Source organism: Onychostoma macrolepis, chromosome 20, assembly GCF_012432095.1.
Source record: "Onychostoma macrolepis isolate SWU-2019 chromosome 20, ASM1243209v1, whole genome shotgun sequence".
Classification (NCBI taxonomy): domain Eukaryota; kingdom Metazoa; phylum Chordata; class Actinopteri; order Cypriniformes; family Cyprinidae; genus Onychostoma; species Onychostoma macrolepis.
This window is the reverse complement of record NC_081174.1, coordinates 8,956,985-8,980,439: the sequence shown is the minus strand read 5'-3', so window position 1 is coordinate 8,980,439 and position 23,455 is coordinate 8,956,985. Positions and strand designations below refer to the sequence as shown.

The 23,455-nt window shown below is 36.0% G+C and overlaps 2 protein-coding genes across 8 annotated transcripts in view; one reads left to right on the top strand and one right to left on the bottom strand.

The window, feature by feature from the left end:
• Positions 1–331: 331 nt before the first annotated feature.
• Positions 332–10,802, bottom strand: LOC131527423 (HMG domain-containing protein 3). 2 transcript variants are annotated; one of them, XM_058756498.1, is made up of 11 exons: positions 10,670–10,802; positions 8,987–9,158; positions 6,856–8,175; positions 6,640–6,779; positions 5,160–5,364; positions 4,960–5,064; positions 4,686–4,870; positions 4,451–4,592; positions 1,206–1,829; positions 1,015–1,089; positions 332–762 (listed from the first exon to the last, which is right to left on the bottom strand). In XM_058756498.1, exons 1-11 carry the CDS (start codon positions 10,682–10,684, stop codon positions 758–760), a joined length of 2,988 nt encoding a protein of 995 aa, XP_058612481.1. In that variant the 5' UTR covers positions 10,685–10,802; the 3' UTR covers positions 332–757. The 2 variants fall into 2 exon arrangements, with proteins under 2 accessions (XP_058612481.1, XP_058612482.1); XM_058756499.1 differs by lacking the exon at positions 6,856–8,175.
• LOC131527424 (uncharacterized protein C2orf81 homolog) overlaps positions 10,720–23,455 on the top strand; it is a 30,270-nt gene continuing 17,534 nt past the window's right edge. For 4 of the 6 annotated variants that reach the window (XM_058756503.1, XM_058756502.1, XM_058756500.1 and 1 more), the window contains exons 1-3: positions 10,720–10,857; positions 11,515–11,761; positions 16,609–16,806. In XM_058756503.1, coding sequence (XP_058612486.1) covers positions 11,525–11,761; positions 16,609–16,800 — 429 coding nt within the window. In that variant the 5' untranslated portion in view covers positions 10,720–10,857; positions 11,515–11,524 and the 3' untranslated portion in view covers positions 16,801–16,806. Of the gene's footprint in view, positions 10,858–11,514; positions 11,762–12,851; positions 12,986–16,608; positions 16,807–16,894; positions 17,027–23,455 lie in introns of those variants that run through there. The other 2 variants (XM_058756501.1, XM_058756506.1) reach the window with 2 other exon arrangements.

The window sequence follows — 23,455 nt, the reverse complement described above, 5'->3', positions numbered from 1 at the left end:
TGTGGGACATTTTTGTTTTTAAAAGTTTCACAATTTACAAACAAATTTACAAAAGACATTTTTAAAAACAAGAATGGAATAAAATGCAAAATCTTTCAATATAAATTTCATAAGTTGAAATGTAAGGTTAAGGCTCAGGACAGCTATATATAAAACAACTCTACGTTTGTGTACACAAAACAGATATTACTAAACAAAAATTCAACTTTTTAAAATAAAAGTTAAAAAAAAATATTAGATGTGTAAAATAATAATACAATAATATAATGTAATTCTCTTCTCGTTCATGATGTTGCAAACAGTAGTAATAAGACAAAGTATATTTGTAGTCATGTGTGTTTAATTATATACAATACAAAATAAACATTCCATAAAAAATTCTAATAAAATATTTCAATTTCAGTACTGCTTTAAATAAAACTAAAAATTTAAGCATCACAACTAAAGTACTCAAACAACATATTTAAACTATATTAACACTCTGGCAGAAAGTGACCAAAAACTCATCAGGAGGCAGTTCCAGTTTTATCAGTTTTGAATTGAAAATTATTCTAAATAGAAAAAACAAGCAATTTGCAGACAAAAATGCAATGCTACATTATACTAGTGACAAAAATAACCCAGTATCTAATAAAAATAAATAAAATTGGTTTTAACGGCAGGTAACACAGTCATTAACATTTCAATTCATTATTCAAGAATAATGATTTGAGAATATAGTTTCAACTCCAATAGGTTGTTGGTACTGAAGGCCCAGTCAAGCTAAGAGAGAGAGACAAAAACACAAACACATTCAAATTTTTTGTTAGATTCATATGGCACATATGCGCTATTAGGACATAAAAAAACAAAACAAAACTATAGTCTATGTACCACTGCTGATTGTCCATGACTTCGCACTCTATTAGAAGGTGTTTGAAAACAACATTAGGATAATCATTTAAATATCCTTTATAACCAGTCTCAGGACAAATAAAGGCCTTTGTGATTACACTTAAATATAAAAACACTTACCACTGCCGCTCAGGACCATCAAAGATGTCAGGATTGTGTCCTCCATCACATCATCTGTGCTTCTGGTTAAGGATTCTATTACAACAAACAAATCTACAGTTACAAGCCCAATTTTATTTTAATGTAATTTTGCCAATGCCTTTCCACTTCATTTCAGATGTTGCTTAATATTACATAAATCTAAAATTTACCCGACACTGCTTCAGTCAGCAAGTTGGATCCAAAACTCTTGGTTGATCTGGTGCTCAGTTTGTTGGCCTTGTTCTCATTATAGTGGTGAATGATGTTCCTCATTTGAAACAGATGTGTAGACGGCAAAGACATGTCCAAAAAGTAGTCGTTCTTCTTCATTTGAGCAAACAGTTTTTCTGAAATCTCACTATTGACTTTGTCAGCCAGCTGAGGCACGAGGGTGAGCTTCCTCAGAACATCTCCATCTGTGCTGCCTTCATGAAAATGGGCACAAAGTACGTAATGATCAGCTGAACCAGTCACTGGGTGTCCGTGAGGAACTGTCCCTCTGGTTTTTTCATCCAGCCAGGGCAGGGACGCTTTCAGCTGTCCACATCTGGCCAGTTCTTTGTTAGCTTGAGTGGGTTCCACCAGACATCCTTCAAATGGAGAGAAGGGTAACTTTTCTGGTGCCCTTAGATTGGTGTGTTTTGCAAGAGCCTGTGCAGAGTCATAAATTATGACATTAGGCATATGATGCCATGATAACAGCAAATCGGCAAAATCTTGAGGGCTCTCAGCGCAAAGATTGCATTTTAGGCTGTAAACAATTCCACAGGGGCACATAATGACTCCCCAGCCTCCTAATAAAAGAGAAAACAAGAGAGAAGAAAAAAAAAAAAATTAATAGGTTAATGACTGTAACGTGTCTGCCCCGTCTGAAGTCCCCGTTGTCCTTATTTGGTTTAGTTCCGTTCCTTGTTAGTTAATTATCTGTCATTGTCCCCACCTGAGTTTGATTACGTTGTTTGCTCTTTTGTTCTTTCTCCTTTATAAGTCCTCAGTTCTCCCTTTGTGTTTGTCCGTTCTTGATGTTAAATAAATGGGATAAGTGTGTTGAAGCCGTTTTGTTCTCCTGCCTTTCATTTACATTCATTTATATTTTTTTTGCTTACGCCACAACCACAAACCCGTAACAGAAGAACGGACCGAGAACAGAAATGGAGTTTGTGGATGCTGTCGCCGCCCTAGCCCTCCTGGATCTCCCCTTTTATAAATTTACCTGGGAGTTTTGTGAGCTCGCCGCGACAACTACGTTGGCTGACTCCACCATCATCGAGATGTTCTGGCTCGGGGCCACTTTCCACCGTCCCGTGGACCTCCCAGACACCACGGGTTTGAGTTGGACTCTCCCTCGTCTGCCATCATCCCCGACTCCTCCTCACCAGCCGCCGTCCGTAAGGCGAAGACGAAGGCGCCTCTCTACCTCCGCGCTACCCGAGCACATCCAAGAGTCCGCTCTTCAAGAGCGCCCCCCTGTGCCTGCGCCACGAAGGCGCCTCCCTGTCTCCGCGCTGCCCGAGCGCCCCCAAGAGTCCGCGCATATGAGACGTTCAGCATTGGCTTCACGCCCGGGTCCCGAGATGGGCTTGGCGACGCGGCAGGTACCGGGTCTCTGTCACTCCGTCCTGCCGTCAGACCTTCAGCCCGTGGTCGGATCTTGCCTTTCTTTGGGCAGGAGTGCCCCTAGTGCAAGTGTCCAGGCATGTTGTTGTATCAACAGATGCCTCTGCCATGGGCTGGGGTGCCATGTGGACTGCAGTGGCATATCAACTGCCTGGAGTTGCTAGCAGTATGGCTTGCTCTGCGCCGCTTCAAATCGCTGCTACACGACAAGCAGGTACTGGACAACACTGCGACCGTTGCGTACATCAACCACCAAGGCGGTCTACACTCCCGTCGCATGTTGCAACTCGCCCGCCCTTCCGAGAGAATGGCGACTCCACCCCGAGACAGTCCAGCTGATTTGGAGACGCTTCGGGGACGCTCAGGTAGACCTGTTTGCCTCCCCAGACTCCTCCCATTGCCAGCCGTTTTACTCCCTGTCCGAAGGGACCCTCGGCATGGACGCGACAACACTGCGACCGTTCCCCTGTAGATGCCCGATCAGGGTCGTGCTATCTTTTCTGCAAGATGGGTTGGAGCGAAGGCAGCCTCCCTCCACCCTCAAAGTGTATGTTGCCGCACATCACGATGCAGTAGACGGTAAGTCTGTCGGGAAGCACGACTTGGTCATCAGGTTCTTCAGAGGGGCGAGGAGGTTAAATCCTCCACGCCCTCATCTGGTACCCTCTTGGGATCTCCCCTCAGTCCTGACGGCCTTGAAGGAGGAGCCCTTCGAGCCTCTGCAGTCAGTAGAGTTTAAGTTTCTGTTGTTGAAGACAGTGCTCCTCACAGCATTGGCCTCGGTCAAGAGGGTAGGGGACCTGCAGGCATTTTCGGTCGACGATTCATGCCTTTAGGGATCAGGTGGTGAACTTGCAAGCGCTGCCCCGGGAGGAGGCAGACCCAGCCATTGCTCTGCTCTGTCCCGTCCGCGCCTTGCGCGTTTACGTGGACCGCACGCAGAGCTTCAGGACCTCAGACCAGCTCTTTGTCTGCTTCGGAGGACAGCAGAAGGGAAGGCTGTCTCCAAACAAAGACTTGCCCACTGGATAGTGGAGGCTATAGTCCTAGCTTACCAGGCCCGATGCTTGCCGTGCTCTCTCGGAGTAAGAGCACAATCTCAGAGAGGCGTTGCTTCTTTTTGAGCATTAGTGCGGGGCGCCTCGATAGCAGACATCTGTAGAGCTGCCGGCTGGGCGACACCTAACACGTTTGCGGGATTCTATAATCTCCGTGTAGAGCCCGTGTCCTCCCGTATACTTGCCTCAGGTGGCCAGTAACACCGGACCCGCTTGGTGTCGATCACGCTTGCTGTGCTAGCTGTGTGTAGTGATTCCCCTTCGGGTGATCCCACATGTGTATTTTTCCACGGTATGGCTCCCCTCACGGTGAGCCCGTGTCTTTCCCTGGCAGAGACCTTCTGCCGTCTCTGCTGTGTAATGATCTCACTGCAACATCTCTTTTTTTATTGTAATATTTCACAATATAAGTGTTTTATTGCATTGATAATAAAATTAATGCAGTCTGTAAGAGTGAGAATAAGAGACTTTGAAAATCAAAAACATAAAAATCTTTCTGACCTGAACATGCATTCTTTAGAAGGTAGAAAGTGCTTTTACAAAAGCTATGAATATATATATTTTTTAAATACCTTTGCCTTGTCATTAAAAGGTCAACATCTCTGCATGTTGTTTACACCTAGTAACTTTGATTTGGCAAATAAACTTTTTTTAAAAAATGTTAGAAGCACTAATTCATTCCACAATACCACACATTTACAGGAATAGAGTTAAAACAGTAGAATAAAAATTAAACTCACCAGAGGCACTCCTGATTTTTGAATAGATTTTGACATATGTTTGCTTGGATTTCAATTCTTTGTACAATCTAAGAAGGAGATCGCTGCGAGATCCAGTGGAGTCCACACCGCATTCAATGCATAAAGTTCTAATCACGTCATCCTGTTAAAACCAATATTATTTCATAAATGTTCATTTGAATGTAAATAATTTATTCAAAAACATTGAAAGTGTTGTTCTACTAATAAAGCAAACCTTCTGTTTGAACAGTTCTTCTCTGAGTCTTTCCTCTGTAACTGTCATATTTAAAATCTCTGATGAAGTGTGGACTTTCTGAAACTCTGTGTTTAGCACAGTGTCTGAATGCCGTGTGTTTTTGCCAATCCAAGGAGCCCAAAAGTGATAACTTGGCGGTACTGCAAATGGATTGTGTTCGCCATCTAAAACAGCAGAAGAAAGAAAAAAAATCAGAAGATGCATTCTTTCCAAAAGTTTACTATATAGTGTAATATGAACTATATGCATGTACTTGCAACAAATCCTCGACAGATCATCTCTTTTGACAGTGACTCCCAGAACTCTTCCAGATTGACCTCCCCTTTAAAATTCTCTGGAGGTTTTTCAATGTCATTTTCTGAAAACATAACACGAGTATTTTACTATGAAAAGAACAACATGTCAAAAAGTATTATAGGATTAAACAGGCGAACAGCATTACAATTTTTATACCTGATAATGGAGAAGCAGTCTGTTTGTGTACACCCATGATAACCACCGGAGGATGATCGCCACAGGTGGGGCATGAATACTTGTATTCATGATCTGTGAGGGCTTCAAACTGCAAATAAGCATCCAGCATTGTGTCTGGAGGTGGAAACTCCACTCCTGTCGTAAGTTGTAAAAACTCAACTGCTCTGCTCACTGAAGTATGGACCTAGAGAAAATATTGGTTGATAGCGATACACCCCCCCCCACACACACACAAAAAAAGTTCAAACACTTTCAACATTTAACATATAAAAATAGCATTTGACAACTAAACACATTCATGATAAGGAAAAGGAATTGTCTATTTTAAAAAACGTAGAAATGTTCTTAGAAATGTACTCTTTGTATACCTTGTGAAAAAGAAGTACACTTTAACATACTTTTGAAAAAAGTATTTACTGAAGTGTGAAGTGACTGTAATATTTTCAGACAATTGATTGCATGTTATTTACAATTAAATGAAAATGTATTATAGTTACATTTTACATTAAATGCTAGTTAGTTAAAGTGATCTTTTGACCCACTTAAGTCCATCTTTATATGTAATTTCATAATTCTTTCTGTTGTCTTTGTAACAGGGTTAAAGTGTAGTGCCAAATGGTAAACTAAAATATCCAATTAAACGTGTATGTCATGTATCTAAATATATTTTCTAATGACGTTTTTAATAATTACAATTTAGTACATTTAAAATATATAAACTTTAAATGTATTATCAAATAACTTGTGCTTTAGTGTGTTAGTCAACACATTAAAATAACATTTTCATGCATGAGAAAAGACTAAAATAATGATTTAAAATGTATTTTAAAGTAAAACTCTTAATTTGACATTATTACTGTACTTAAGCGTGTTAGGAAAGTCATGAAAGTGAACTCTCTTTGAGTACACCTTAAAGGCCTTTTACTTCATATTACTTTATTGGCTATTTGAGTGTTTTAATAATCTGAAGAATACTAAAAGTGCACATTTAGTAGAATTAAGTGTACTTCTTTTTTATTATTATTATTTTTTTTACAAGGGTATATCATGTTGTGTTCATATTATTTTGAGAAGCTTTTATATAATTTTCAACAAAGTTTAAATTTAATGACTAAATGTCATGTGATGTATCCAAGTTAAAAACAATTAAATACAAATCTGATATTATAATACACTTATTGACCTATTCTATAATTTTTTTCCAAAAAAAGGGTTAAAATATTAACCAGTTTTGCTTAAATATTTTTAAAGAAATAATAATAAAAGATTGTCAAACTAATCAAGGTTTTATTTTCAGGAATTTCTATCTCTTAATGATGCTTTTTTCATTATAATGACAGTTGCACCACCCTGTTATTTTTAACTTTAATATATACTTTAGAATGAATTAATATACAAATGAAAAAATAAATAAATAGTGTCATGCCACTGATCCTCATATAATCACTCTGAAGATTACCTGCAGAAGGTTTCTCAATGTTAAACATAATGGTATGTCAAGAATGATGTGATCATTGAAGTTATGGAGGCGATCTTTCCACTCTTGATAACGATAAAACATCCCACACTGCGGGCACTGCTTACAGTAAGTGGCGATATCTAACAATTGAAACAAGCATACATTACAAAACAAAGTAACTGAACAGCACACAAGCATACGGACAATATAATCTACCTTTAATAATGCACCAATTGGTCAGGATTTTGGCGTTCGGTGTAATTAGCATAGGATCGCTGAGGAGCACATCCCCTGGACATTCCTGACACACGTTTTCATTTGCACAAAGGTTTTGTGGATAATCTTTGCATGGCGATGGCACCCGCATATCTTCAGGAAGAACGGCAGGTATCTTCTTGTTCTGAAGAATGTAATTCACCATATACTTCAATCCCCGACCTTTCGGTGGATACACATGACTGTTGTCTGTAATGTCCTCTTCTTCTGAATATGGCTTATGTGGCGACCCCTCAGTTCTGAAAAGCTCTCGTTGCGTTTGAAACAGATGCCATTTGGCGACATATTTATGCAGACATGAACGTCGCAGTTTGGTACAAGGACAGTGCCAAGAGTCTAATTTTGTGTTATATACAACCATGACACGACCCAAGCGACTATAAGACGATACATTGGGTTCAAAAACTGAAATGAACTTTTTTGCTGGCGAGATCCCAATTGAGGTGTGAACAGAAAGCGGTACGCAGCTACTATTAGCAAGCTGTTGCAGAGCGAGGCATTCTTTTTTCTTTTTCTCGCTGAACCATTTTCCTCTCACCATCTCGGTTAAAACGTCTTCCTCCAGAGAGACTTGATCAACCAAAGACTTGCAAAAGCTCGCTGCACTGATATGCATGCACTGGTACGATGTGATGCCGCTCCTCTGCGCTACATCTATGTTAATCTGGCACTCGTTCGATTCGCAGAGGACTCTGTTGTTTTCTTCCAATGTCTGGTATTGGACGTGAAGCGGGATGCCGTGGCCTTTTACGACTTTGAGAACTGCAAATATCCCATTTGTCTCATCTATACATTGGCTTGTAAGCTGAAATGTCTCACCGATGTCCAATACCGACTGATCTGTGTGTTTGCGCTCCATATGCTTTGGTAGGTTGTTTTTATTGATGAGGATATTGCACGATGGGCATCTTTTTTTAATAACAGGCCGCACGCGAAACTTTCCTGCTGCTGTGGTGGTTGATGGTGTGTCTGTGATCGTCAGAGCGGTCCTATCTGTGCTGGTGGTTGGCGGTGTGTATGGGATTGAAGGAATGGACTCTGCTGTATCGATGACTGATGGTGTGTTTATAACTGTCGGAGAGGTCACTGGCGTACTGGTGCTTGACAGCGTTTTTGAGGCTGATTCTGAATTCGGATTATGTTTACAGACTTGTAAATGGTTTTTAAAATCGCCTCTCCTAAGAATGGTTGTTGGACAGTACATACAGTGATAATGAAGTGATGCTCTACAGCCCAGTCCACATCTGTGAATAATGAAATCTTAAAACAAACAAACAAACAAACAAACAAAAACCTGCATATTAGGAAAATATATTTATACTACACATAATATATATATATATAAATTAGGGGTGGCAACGTTAACGCGTTAACGCATGCGATTAATCAAAAAAATTTAACGCGTTAATATTTTTTTTTGGATTGAATGTGTACATCTGAAATACTAATTTGTGCAACGATATAAAAGGCTATAAATAGCATATTTTAACAACAGTAAATGACCAAATTCCACATGTGATCGTAAAAGGAAGTTATTGCAAACACTCGATGGTGGTTTGAAGTGAGTTCTGAGTAAAAGTTTACTATTATCTCATAAACTGTCTTATGTAGCATGATGCTAATATTAGCTCTAATGCAGCTGCAGAACAGGTCCAATTCTTCTTCATAATGAATTTTGTCATAATACTTCATAAGGTCGCAAGAAAATGTTTTGTTGTATTCATTTAGAAATACTTTTGATAATAGTTGGGTAAATGTATACTGGGATTGAAGCGATGTGGCTTGGTAAACGTTTTATTGCCAGTTTAAAGGCTGATAATGGCTGAATAAAAACAAAAGAATAACGATAAAAGAATAACAAGGATTATGTCTCGTACCTGGCTGAAGTGTGTAGTCCTTAAACTAGTTTCTCATGCATTTCTTTTTCAACACATTTACAGGTAAATCCTAGTATTTTAAATTTGCGATTAATCATGATTAACCACAGCCCATGACTGTGATTAATGCGATTACATTTTTTAATCGATTGACAGCACTAATATAAATGCATGTGTAAAGAAAATGTTTATACCTCCATGGACAACTGCTTTGTTACAGTGGCTTTTCATGTGTAATTTGACTTTGTCTGGTCTGCTGGGCTTAAATATACTGGCCATACAAAAGGGACAATGAAAATTCTTGCAGCATTTTGTGCATCTCTCCAACTGAGGAAATTTTTGATCTTTCTGAATGGTAATATGTCTCTGCAAAGGAAAGAAAAACAGAGTTAAGATGACATAGCTAGGTTTTCTAATCAGGCACTGAATTGAGCACCCATTAAAGAGATAGTTCACTCAAATATGAAAATTCTGTCATCGCTCAGCCTCTTGTGTTTCCCATAACCCATAATATTTTTATTTCTCTTGAACGGTTAACATAAACGAAGATATTGTTAATGTACGTAATGAAGGTAACCAAAACTATGATGCTTCAAAAGTTCATAAAGAGATTGAATCGAGCGTTTTAATCAACGTTTTCTAAAAATGACACAAATGCTTTAGGCTTTTATTTACTTTTAAACATTAATCAATGCACATGCACAGAGCAAGAGCACAGAATATGTAAGAAACTCAAACATGCTTGTGTCGCATGCGAGAATGTATGTGCATCAATGTTTATATATCAAGGAATGGACTTTGAATGGAATGACAGAAATAATTCAAATTTCATGAAAAATCTTCATCTGTATTTTAAAGATAAACAAGAGGTCCCCCCCCACCCCCATTAAATGGTGACAAGTTTTATTTTTGGATGAACTATTTCTTTAAAAGGTCTGTCGCACCAGACCGCGGTACTTTTTTTCTTTTTAAAATTGAGTTAACAGCAGCAGTTTGCAGCAGCAAAGATGCCTTAATAGTTTTAAGATCTGTGTTGAGATTAAAATATTCATAAAAGATCGTTAAATCAGTGGAAAACAGTCATCCATTTGGTACAGTTGACGTATTTTGCTTTGTGTATATGATATACATTTAATTTACATAAACATTCACATTTAATTTACAGTAATTTACCTCCTCAGTCCCTAGGCAGGTGCATACAAAAACACATTTTATTAGAAATTTTATATCTGACAGTTCATGAACAAAAAGATTAATCATGCTTCCACTTCATGACAGCATTAGAAAAAACACTTTTTTTTCCCTCTGTGGTTAAAATCTTTCTAATATAAAAGTTGTTACATTTTTTTTTTTTTTATCCTTGATGGAAAGGCCACCAATAGTAAGACTGGGAAGAGAACCAATTACAGGTTTACACATCTTTTCATCTTTGTTGATGAAATTTTAATTTCCAATCCACACATCCAAAGCTTGTTAAAACTTGGCCGACTTAATGGGCAGTTTGGTGCATTTAATTAAAATTAACTTGAGGATTACGACTGAAAAAGACTTTAATGTTTGATTAATTTCATTACTTTGTTAAAAGTAATGAACACACACGGAGAGAGAGAGAGAGAGAGAGAGAGAGAGACGCGCATGCGTATGCCTTGCAAGATATGCAGGAGGTGTCTAGAAGCTTTGAAAAAATACATTTACTACAGGATCTGCATCGAAACCAGTTTAATATAATCAAGAAGGTTTGCACTGGTCGCGTACAAATCAACACACAACCGCACTCTCCAGGCCACCTTTTCCAGCAAACCCTGTTGTGCACCAAAAGCGCTGGTGTTCACCGATAATGTTAAAATGAATAAAACATCACAGAAGAACCAACTTACCGTCGTCCCCGCCATAATTCTGCGCTATTTTAGATACTCTGTCCGGAGACCGCTGTCCTAGCCCTGCTGTCCTGAAATTGCTGCAAAATGGCTGCAGTATTTCGTCGTTTCCGGTGTCTTCAAGCTCAGAGGCGTCTGGCTGCTTGGCAACCAGGAACCGAAGCCAACAACAGAAGCAGGACACGCGGGTGAGTGTTTAATGTTATTGACATAAGTCTTCTCTTCTGCGTCAATGTGCCGAGCGTTTAATGGTGAAAATGTTTGAAAAGTTTTCGCAGACTCTGTCTGTTTATAAAGTTGTACAACTTCAGAAGCGTCGCTTTTGAAATAGAAGTGTAGGCTTGCTTAATACTGCTTTTAGTATGCACTTTAGTATGGGTTGTCATCTTACCCTACTATTTTTATACGTATAACGTTACTTCTCAAAAATTATATGACCACTTTTGAAAAGCACATGAAATGATTCCTATATTGGTAAAAAAAAATAGCCTGCTAACATACTAATTTGCCCAAATTATTTATATGGCACAAATAGTAAGAGTAGTGTACTAATATGCTATTCTGAATTCAGCCACTCCAGCCTCACAACTAGAGAAGACAAACATTTGCATTTGTATTTGGACTCAAAACTGAGATAGCAGTTACTGAGAAAAGCATATTTTGACAACTTCCCCATGTGTGACAACTAATAACTAAATTATAATTAATTTATAATCTTGTTTATTCTACATTAGGATGGTGCATGTTCCAAAAGTGAGCTAAGACTGCATTATTTGGTGTCCTGTCCTGTTGCTCTGCCTCTGGCCCCATGGTTATTTTGATTTATTAATTTTTTTCCCCGGAAGGTAAAAGACCATGCGTCGCTCAGCTGCCAAATCACGGGGCGATAAAAGCCGCACTGATTCTGTCCCAGCTAATGCTGCTTCGGTCCAGCCTGTTGAGACCGTGGACATTGTCCCAGGCCGCCTCACAGAGTCTACCTGGACCAGCATGCTCTCCCAGGAGGAGGGTGAGGAGGTGGTGGTGGATATTATAGCAGAACTGATGGAAGGAGTGATGGACAGATGCTATCAGGTGTATCTACAAAGACAGGTGAGCATAAAATTCACAGAATTAATGTTAATATGTCTATTTATATAGAAATTGCTTTATAAAAGTTCATTCCATATGCTTTTGTCCATATGTTTTATTTATTCATAAGATCGGTTATGTCATGTTATTATGGAAGCCCGTTTCCGCCACCTTGAGAAAAAATATAATTCTATAAGTCATTATAATGAGAAACTTTCTCGAAATAATGACTTATTTTCTCGTAATAATGAGGAACTTTCTCGAAATAATGACTTAACATCTCGTAATAACGAGAAACTTTCTCAAAAATTATGACTTATTTTCTCGTAATAATGACTTACTCCACGCATGCGCAATGCATGAGTGACGGCACGCTAGCGACATCTGCTGGTCAAAGCCATGCAGGAACACTGCAAACATTGCTTGTTCTGTAATCTAAAGTGTATAATATATCATTAAATAACGATTTCAGATAAATTATCTGCATGTAGTCTTGTTAATTTGTAGCACTTACCAAGTTACTCTGCCAGATAGTTATGGCTTCAAACATTCCAGACTAATATTTCAGTTAAGAAATACAGGCATTTTATGAAGAAATGAAAGCCATTACGCATATCAACTTAATTTATAGATGTTTATTTCAATGATTTATTAGTTTTATTAGCTGTCCCTTTCATGCATCACATGCTTCATACAGTAAGCCATCTCATTCCAAAAGCACAAATCATCGTTGTTCGTTACCATGGCAACCGCTTGGTGTTCAGCGTCACACACCGCTTCTTCAGGACAAACGCTTAACGTGAAAAATGCTTAAGGTAGCTTTAAGTACAAAGACAGATTGAACCAAATTCAGTACACAACTTAATGACATGCATACTGTATATACAGGCATTCAGGTGGACCCAAAATATGAATGCAACGCAAAACAGCAACGCTTATGCAGCATTTTCTATAACGGTTTTCTAAAACGCTTAACATGCAACTTTGGGTGTTGTGTTCAAATTCTGTGCTCTTATGCTTGCCTGTATACATGATCAATAATACTGTATCCTGAATTAGTCATTGTACTTTAAGCCACATTAAGCATTTTTCACGTTCACATGTCCTGCAGGAAGCGGTGTGGGACGCTGAAGACCAAGCGGTTGCCGTGGTAACGAACAACTACGCTTTTGCTAGAGAGATGAGATTGGGCTACTGTATAAACATTGTGGGTTTATGCATGTGATGCATGAAAGTGACAGCTAATAAAACTAACAAATCATAGAAATGAACATCTATTCATTATGTTTATATGTGTAATGTCTTTCATTTCTTCATCAAATGCGTGTGATTTTTGTTGGAATATATTCCTCTATATCTGTTTCTGCTGGTAAGTGTTACAAATTAACAAAAGACTACATGCAGATAATTTATCTGAAATCGTTATTTAATGATATATTATACACTTTAGATTACAGAACAAGCAATGTTTGCAGTGTTCCTGCATGGCTTTGACCAGCAGATGTCGCTAGCGTGCCGTCACTCATGCATTGCGCATGCGTGGAGTAAGTCATTATTACGAGAAAATAAGTCATAATTTTGAGAAAGTATCTCATTATTACGAGAAAATAAGTCATAATTTTGAGAAAGTTTCTCATTATTACGAGAAAATAAGTCATTATTACGAGAAAATAAGTCATTATTTCGAGAAAGTTTCTCATTATTACGAGAAAATAAGTCATTTTACGAGAAAATAAGTCATTATTACGATAAAAATTCTCATTATTACGAGAAAATAAGTCATTATTACGAGAAAGTTTCTCATTATTACGAGAAAATAAGTCATTATTTCGAGAAAATAAGTCATTATTACGAGAAAATAAGTCATTATTTCGAGAAAGTTTCTCATTATTACGAGAAAATAAGTCATTTTACGAGAAAATAAGTCATTATTACGAGAAAAATTCTCATTATTACGAGAAAATAAGTCATTATTACGAGAAAATAAGTCATTATTACGAGAAAGTTTCTCATTATTACGAGAAAATAAGTCATTATTTCGAGAAAATAAGTCATTATTTAGAAAATAAGTCATTATTACGAGAAAGTTTCTCATTATTGCAATTTTTTTCCCCTGAATGTAATATTACTTACTAACTCATTATTATGAGAAACTAGTCATTATTACGAGAAAGTTTCTCATTATTACGAGAAAGTTTCTCATTATTTCGAGAAAGTTTCTCATTATTACGAGAAAATAAGTCATAATTTTGAGAAAGTATCTCATTATTACGAGAAAATAAGTCATAATTTTGAGAAAGTTTCTCATTATTACGAGAAAATAAGTCATTATTACGAGAAAATAAGTCATTATTTCGAGAAAGTTTCTCATTATTACGAGAAAATAAGTCATTTTACGAGAAAATAAGTCATTATTACGATAAAAATTCTCATTATTACGAGAAAATAAGTCATTATTACGAGAAAGTTTCTCATTATTACGAGAAAATAAGTCATTATTTCGAGAAAATAAGTCATTATTACGAGAAAATAAGTCATTATTTAGAAAGTTTCTCATTATTACGAGAAAATAAGTCATTTTACGAGAAAATAAGTCATTATTACGAGAAAAATTCTCATTATTACGAGAAAATAAGTCATTATTACGAGAAAATAAGTCATTATTACGAAAGTTTCTCATTATTACGAGAAAATAAGTCATTATTTCGAGAAAATAAGTCATTATTTCGAGAAAATAAGTCATTATTTCGAGAAAATAAGTCATTATTACGAGAAAGTTTCTCATTATTGCAATTTTTTTCCCCTGAATGTAATATTACTTACTAACTCATTATTATGAGAAACTAGTCATTATTACGAGAAAGTTTCTCATTATTACGAGAAAGTTTCTCATTATTTCGAGAAAGTTTCTCATTATTACGAGAAAATAAGTCATTATTACGAGAAAGTATCTCATTATTATGACTTACAGAATTATATTTTTTTCTCAAGGTGGCTTCCATATGTTATAGTTAAACAGGTTACAGAGTGTAATCATCCAGACAGTACACCAGTGTTATTTAAGTATCAGTGAGATATTATTATAGTTTTTATCAATATTTTGAATGTTTTTATTTTTTTTAAATATTAAAGTTTTACTTATTTTTTGAGTCCGTTTTATTATTTATTTTTTAATAAATATAACTGCATGTTTGTCATTTTTATTTCAGTTATAGTTTTAGTTAGCTGTGATGGATTGAAGTACCATGGATTGTATTGTTGTTTAACCATATACCAATTTGTCAGCTGACGAAACATCTTTCCAGAAGACTTTAACTAGACAAAAACTCCATAAAAGATCTTTGAAAGTTGTGAGTTTTGACAATTACATGGTCTAGGACTTTTTACAGCAACATAAGCCTATCCATCACAGCCTCATTTTCATCCATGTAAAGTTCAATATGGCATCTAAACTGATTAAAGGGGTCATATGACGTTGCTAAAAAGAACATAATTTTGTGTATTTGGTGTAATGCAATGTGTTTATGGTTTATGTTAAGGTTCAAAAAACACATTATTTTAAACATACTGTACATTATTGTTGCTCCTCTATGCCCCGCCTTACTGAAACTGTAGAAGATTTTTATTGATATTAATCAGAATTACTTAGACGTAATCAAAAATGTATCTATTGAGTATACCATTATATTCTAAGGCCTTTCTGTGTCAAAATGTATACGTGGCAGGCACATCTGGAAGAAATGAGGAGTGGGCTTTCTCCCCCTTATCATAACAAAGTCTAGAGGGTCTCTTCTCCTCTGGGACAGATAGAATTACATACCCAAGTGAAATAATGTATGCATATGACTTAATGTATAGAAACCCGCCTTAAAATCTTGTATATATACGAGAGACAGGACTATCGAGAAGCTTTTCTGCAGAGAGCTTCGGTTTTATTCCTGTCGAATAAAATCTAATTTTTTTCTGGCATCAAATCACCAAGTCTTCGTTTCATTCTTCGAACTGCGGGGCACTACACTACAAAACGCGACGATTTTTAAAAAGCTCATCATTCTGAGAAGCGAGGCGTGCTCTGATCGGCCAGCTATCCAGTGCGTTGTGATTGGCCGAATACCTCAAGCGTTGAGACGGAAATGTTACGCCCCTTAACGTATTGTGATGCCGTGTTCCGGCGCTACGACACAAAAACAATAAAACCCATTACAAACGAGGCATTTGTTGCATCCAGTGGGGACATAATTACTGATTATAATGACATCTTTTTACGCGTTGTGTTGCATCGCGCAAACATTACCATGTCTGCATTTGTGATCGGAGAAACGACAAACTGCAAGCACTACTCCACAAAGCTCAAAACTCGTGTTTGAATAGTCATTGGCAAATTCTTTAAATATGAAAACATGCTTACAGGCTGTGAGTCAGAAGCGCCAGACTGTCCTTGCAAAGATGGAATTGCCCCACTTTATAGAAACAGTCTTTGAGCACAGCTGGCAGGCTACTCCCAGGTTCAGGAAATAGTCCTCTGTAAAATGCGCTGCACACACTCGAATATTTGGGTTGAACTGTTCTGGAACAGTGTTTTAAATACAACTGAACCACGATTTCTAGTTGTGTCCTCTTTTGGGAGCCCAAACAAAGTAGTTTCGCTTTCACAACGAAACACAGCGTCTCTTGGACATGGTGCCGTGTCTAGATCTTTTCTATGCACAAACAGCTTGTAACACTCCAAAGAGAAAGGAAAACTTGAAATAGCATCATATGACCCCTTTAAGGTCTATAGGTTTACAGCATATGAATAGCTTACTTACAATGGAAAAGTTTTGAAGCATTCATTTAGCTCATACACACACTTTCTATCCTCCAACCAGTTGATACCCTTCTCGGTGTGGTGGGCACAAAGTAACCTGGTGGAGACGCTAGAATGCCTTCTCCTGAGGAGAGATGAAGGGGATGATCCAGAACATGAACTCTTTTGGCAAGAGGATCAAGAACCTCAGCCCTGTGCGATTGATTGTTGGGCTGAAGGATCTGTACCTGTGCTTCATGCTGCTCAGGGATAGCGCAAGGTAAGAAAAGGTGGGATGTAGACAGTAGGGGGTCAAGGCAGTGAAATTCTCTGACTTTATGATGATTTCTTAACATGTTATATCTTAGGTTTATATAACATCCCAAACAGCCTAACATGAAAAGACTGGTGGACCAGACAGCGGTTTGTTATGACTGAAACCAAATTCCTGTTGCTCACAAACTGTCATTTGTTAACCCAGAAATTAAATAAAATATTTATTCTGTATATTAATATGTAATAATTTATTTTATATCTAATAAATAATTTCTGAAGACACTGAAGACTGGCATAAAGATGCTGAAAATTCAGATTTACATCATAGGAATAAATTTGATTTTAAAGTGTTTTAAAACAGAAAACAGTTTTAAATAATATCAACAAAATACAAACTTCAAAAGATTATTGTGGTAGGTACTGACTATAATATCTCAACAGAACTACTCCACCTTCAGCCTGCTACCGCTCAATGTCAATAGGGTGATCATACCGAATTATTCGCGAAAACTGAAAAAAATCTGACTTCCTTAAAACTCCAAACATAAGCAAAGGAACTCAAAGGAAGCAAGTCCCTGTTCCTCTTACAGTATAATTGCCTCTATTGCTTGCCAAGTTTAGTCCTAATTCACTTAAGAACTAAAAAATTATTTCATCTGGGTCTCTCAGCCTCAAAACAATGACTTGTCAAACGCAGCTTGGGCCTGAGGTGAGGAAACAGTGATGCCATGTGCTCCAGAAACTCATGAGCTGATGGGTGAACCAAGGCTGGAAAAAAAAAAAAAAAAAGTAATCTTACCCTACTATAAATTATGAAAAAATAAAACAATAACATGTACTGGAGCTTCCCTCTGCAGACAATGTAAATAAATTTCTTACTGCACTATTTTTGTATTGAGTAAATCAGTGCCTTTTGTCTGCATTTTCATCTTCGACATCTGCCTGTTATTCATACCTGCAATTTAATGAATAATTGAATGAATCCACCCAATATTATTAATAATATTAACTTAATTTGGTGGTATGCCAAATTAATTTAATTAAGTTTTTGTTTGCATAGTGTTTTTTTTTTTTTTTTTCTCCGTCCAGCCTGTAACTGGTAAAGTAAAAGTACTGGTCATTTTCTGCCAGGATATTATCCATTAATTGTATAGATATTTCTATTAACCCTAAAACTCAATGCAGTGCAAAATAAAACACAGTTAAAACACTTTTAAAAAATCTATATGGAAAACAGTTCCTTCATATTACTACTGTACATTATGCCCTATTTTTATGGATTTTGACTGTCTACACTAATCTAGAAAAAATATATAACTCACCATCATCTAAGCACTCTTCTGTTTTAATGAGCAATTTTATATCCATTTCCATTCATGATACTGACTCTTAAAGTGGACGAGTAATGCAATCAAGAGGAACAACAGTTGTCATGGGAACCTCACTGGAAAATAAGTCACTGTGGTTTCATGTGTTTTATACAGGCTTCTATGAAAAGATAAAAATATCCTCAGGGACTCATGAATATTCAGTAAACAAAATCATATTTATGATTTATGTACATTTGTAAATGGAGCCCAGAAATCCAGACGACAAGAAAATTGGTTTAATGGTTTCAAAGGCCTTGCTTAGCTAGCCTTAGATCTCATCTAAAATTCCCAGTTTACACCAGTGAGGTTGATATATCAAAAACACTTGCAAAATTAATATTGGATTAAAACATTTCTTGATTACATTTTCATAAGTTTCATAAGTTAAATTTAAGTTTTCATTCCGGTCACTACTTTAAAAATATGTCATAAACATTATTAAAATACCTGAAGATTGATTCAATCAGATCATGTTAGTAAATGTTGTACAGTACTTATGTTTTTGATTTAACTTTTACAGTTCATCACCGATGTAAAGTTTTCTTTACTTTATACTTTTATTCACCAAGGATGCATTCAATTGATCAAGAGTGACAGTAAAGACTTTTATATTGCTGTATAGTTGTTTTAAATACTGAACTTTTAAAGAATCCTGAAAACCTTTATTAAACTAAATTTTTTTAAAATATATTAAAAAAGAAACCATTTGTTTTAAATTACAATGGTATTTCATATTATTACTGGTTTTGTACTTACAAATCTTACAAGCCCACAACATTCTCTACAGTTACAAAATTAAGGATGAAAACTATACAGTATAATAATTATTTAAGAGATTTTATTGTTTTGATGCATTCTTTTATTTGTGGGACAATATCCATTTCATTTTTTAAAAACTTTACATCAACCCATGGGGCAAATATAACATTCTAACTTGTTTTTATTAAATTCAATATTATTATAATATTATCAGGTCTTATTCAGTGTAAATATTTCAGTATTTTAGGTACTATTACTATTGGCACATACATGCATCCATTTCTTTTCCAAAAGATGTTATCAAGGAAAAATGTATAATTGCAACTAGTCTTCCCTCCTTTCAATCTGTTTTTGCTGCCTATCAAACTAGCTATAATATATAAGACAATTATTAGTGTTGGAACCATTATGGTGTAGCATTAAGTTTCCACAATAATTCATAATTTCCACCACAAGATGTTGCTGCAACACCATAAACAGTCCCCACATGGCAAAACCATGACAGAGTTTTAAACTGACAACATGGAAACTACTCAGTTACAAAATGTACATTAGTTCAGTTGTGGAAAAACAACCTCATGATTATTAACTGCATGATCATTTTATACCTGACTGAATGACACAAACTGTCTGGTTCTAGATGGAGCCAGTTTGCTTTAATATTTGCACAAAACAAGCAACATCAGTATGAATGCCGTAATATCATGAATATTCATGCAAGTAAATGCCTGTGGGGACTGGAGCGTTCTTGGAAATGGAAACATTGGGTTGGAAAAATATAACCCACCTTTTCTTTACAGCGATTAAAGACATTCAAGTGAACTAAATAAAGAGCATCACTGTTAGAAGCTCCTCCGTCTTTATGCTGATAGACTTAATGCATCAATCTTGAGTCTATATTACCACACAGGCCTAAAATTAAATGCTAGAAAAGTTCCAGCCAAAATTAATGGAGTGACTCACAAATGCTGGTTCCACGTCAATGGAAAGGATGATATGAGATTAGAAGAATTTTGGGTAAAATCATAAAAAGATATTCATGCAGACTGTGATCTCAGCATTGAGACTCTGATACACGGGCTGCTGCATGTCTTCCTTGCCCTTCGGCTGCCAAAAATAAGAATGAAGTACAAATGTAAAATGCTTTTATTCCTCCTGTGAGAGTAAAATTAGAGCCAGAGGGCCTATTAAGGTGAGTTTGCAAAAGACGTCAACGAGACCTCCTGCTGTTTTATTCTGTTACTGAAGAATAAAAAAGAAGTTCCAAAACGTCTAAAAACAAGCGTGGCATACTGATGACTATTTAAAGGTCTGTCGGCGCTCAGCCATACCTGCGCTGTTCTGATCATTACACTCTCTCATGACCTGATTTTCTAGCTGGTTTACACTCTCGTTTCAACTCTCAGTCCTCAGCGGTACCGGAATTGTTTGGAAATGCCTTTTTCTGCACTGCAGGGATCTTTTAAAAACCCTTTTCCTTATTTTACCCCATCAAACTCTCAGACGTGTGAGTTTACAAACGGTTTTTAATCAGTTTCATTTTTGATTCACTCAGCGGGGGCTTTAAAGGGCATCACATAAACGTTTTTAGATCACATCTCATCTTTGGATGTGTAAATTCCAAATGATAACAATCACATTTTGATTTGATACTGGCCACGCATCACTTATCCACAATTTGGGGTCACATTTATGTTCTCAGGTAACAGATTTAGGTTATAAAAACATTGTGGGATAACTGTTTTGAAATGTTTTTGGAAATGTCCAGTTTTTTTTGTTTTTGTCATGATTAGAGCTTTATTTAAAGGTTACAAAAGCATTCCACTAACTTTATCTTTAGCCAAAGTATAATGTTATTTGAGAGTTTACTTTTAAAGATTTACCCAAAAATGAAAATTCTGTCTTTTCAAACCTGTATTAATTTCTTTCCTCTGTCCAACACAACAGAAGATATTTTAAAGAATGTTGATAACCAAACAGTTGACGGTAGCCATTGACTTCCACTGTTATTATTTTCATACTATAGAAGTCAATGGCTACCGTCAACAGTGTTGGGAGTAACAAGTTATATGTAACAGAGTTACATAATTTCATTACAAAATAAATGTAACTCTAACTGTTACTGAGCAAAAAAAAAAGTGTAATTAAATTACAGTTGCTTAAGAAATTGTTAACGGTTACAAAGGGGTTTAAGAAAAGTAATCAGAAAGTAATCAATTGTAATCAGTTACATTATTTTAATAAAGTAATTTGAAATAGTTACACTGCTTATTACATTTTAAATAGGGTAACTTGTAACCTGTAACCTATTAAATTTCCAAATTAACCTTCCTGACCATCAACTGTTTGGTTACCAATGTTCTTCAAAAATTATAAGTTAAAGTTCTAAGAATGTTCCACAAAGATTACTTTAGAACGTTTTGTCCTAACATTTATAACTTTTAAAAAAACATTAGTGAAAGTTTGAGAACTTTCCCTATCGGCTGGGTTAAAGAGACTTTTGAGGGAGATTTCCTTAAACCGATGTCTTTGCTTGAAACATCACCGTCAAGGCAAAGAAGAAGAGTTCTGCTGGTAGTGCATGACGAGGCAGGCGCGATGCTTATCATGTCTTGTCACTGCTGCCATAAATACAGTATCTTTTCTCTCCATTGACACTTTGTGGAAGTTCAGGTGCGGTCGCAGCAGACAACCTGACCTTCACGTCTCCCAGCTGACAAGCATAGTACGCCCCTTTTTCATTCTACTCATGGGCACTTTTATTTGTATCTGTCTATTTGCATTTTTTAAAGCCTCTCCAAGACCTGCCAGCGCAAACCCCCACTGTGTCAGTCTTCACTCCCTCACAAACATCTAAAAAATTATTAGTTACCTGAGGAGCACAGCTGAAGAGCCAAAACAGTCCAGCACTAACATCCAGAGATGTCATTCTTTTTAAGAAATGCCAGCTGATGAGCCATTTAAAAATCACTTCTTTCTCTAAATGTAAGTGTAGAGGCTGTACAAAACATTTCTGTGATGGATCGATTACCTTTTTAGAAAACCCTTCACCCAACAAGAAAAATCTTCTTTCAGAGGCAGATGTTACTCACAGCCAGAAAGAATGTAGAAAAATGTAAATATTCTAAGGTGTTAAAAGCTTTCAAAATGCCATCAGATAAGGAACCCTAAAAATAATTTTTATACTTACCTGTTCTCTTTTATTCATGCTAACTCTAAATCATCTTTGTTGGTTGAAAATCACATTCTATTGAGTTATTGTGGCTTTCTGTCTTTTTTGTCCATGGTGACCTTTACTTGTTTTCTTTGGATCTTTGTTCTTGACTGTGCAGTGAATATACCGCTTATTACATTACTGCTGCAGTTTATAGCCTGTATTCTTACCTCATTCACCTCAGACCACAGCAAAACCCTTTTGTCAAGTGAAGGTTGTCAAACAGAAAATCAGTTATTCTTTGGCAGCCTTCACGTAATCAATGAATGAGATACTAAAAGCGGTCAGATGGCAAACAAAACTATTATTTGATTTCTTCATAAATCAAATCATTGACTTGTAGTGCGGTCATTAAAGATTTGATATTTTCTTTGAAAGCCTGTGTGATTTCTATTTGAAACAAAACTGCAAAAATAAAGACTTCAAACAGGTGACCCTGAACACTTCCCCTGTCTGTTTTTTTTTTAATTTAATTAAATTTTATTATTATTATTATTTTTTTTTTTGGTCAAAGAGACAAATTATTAATTATTGTTAACTAACACAATTTTTTTAAATTGTATTATTAAATTAAATTGGACTAAGTATAAATATAGAAATATGTTATCATTAAATATTTTTATAATTTTTTAACAAATATATTTTCTAAATATAATGTTACATTGGCAACTAACAAAAATAAAACATTTTTTAAAATGAAGTACTAAAAATTAAAACTGACAATATAAAAATAAAAAGCTAACATAACAGCATAATTTATTTATATAGCACTTTTCATACATAAAAGTGCTTCACAAGCAAAAAACAAATATTAAAAATACAATATCAATATAAAATAAAGCACAAAATGATTCAACAAGTAAACAAATATAGAAGAAAAAAGAAAAGGCACAAAAGATAAAATAAAACAAATGCAAAATTACACACTATTATACTCATAAGCTACTTTAAAAAGATATGTCTTAACCCGCCTTTTAAAACTATGCATACTAGTGGACTCTCTCACATCTTTTGGTAGACTGTTCCAGATTTCTGGAGCATAGGCCTAATGACTAAAAGAGGTACCACCAGATCTCTTAAGATTTACTGTATTGTGCCAAAAGACCAGTGCTATAGAGGATTGTAACATTCTGTTAGGAATATATTTAGACAGTCAGAAATGTACGATGGTGCCAGATTATGCAATGTTTTATAGACTAATAAAATAATCTTAAAATCAAACCTTTGATGAACTGGTAACCAATGTAATTCAGTTGAAACCGGTGTAATATGTTCTTGCTTCTTTAAATTCATTAATACTCTGGCCGCTG

Coding starts and splice junctions, on each gene's coding strand:
- LOC131527423 (XM_058756498.1), bottom strand. Junction 4,593..4,685: donor AAGAACTGTTCAAACAGAAG/GTTTGCTTTATT, acceptor TGGTTTTAACAG/GATGACGTGATTAGAACTTT. Junction 1,830..4,450: donor AAAAATCAGGAGTGCCTCTG/GTGAGTTTAATT, acceptor CTCTTTTATTAG/GAGGCTGGGGAGTCATTATG.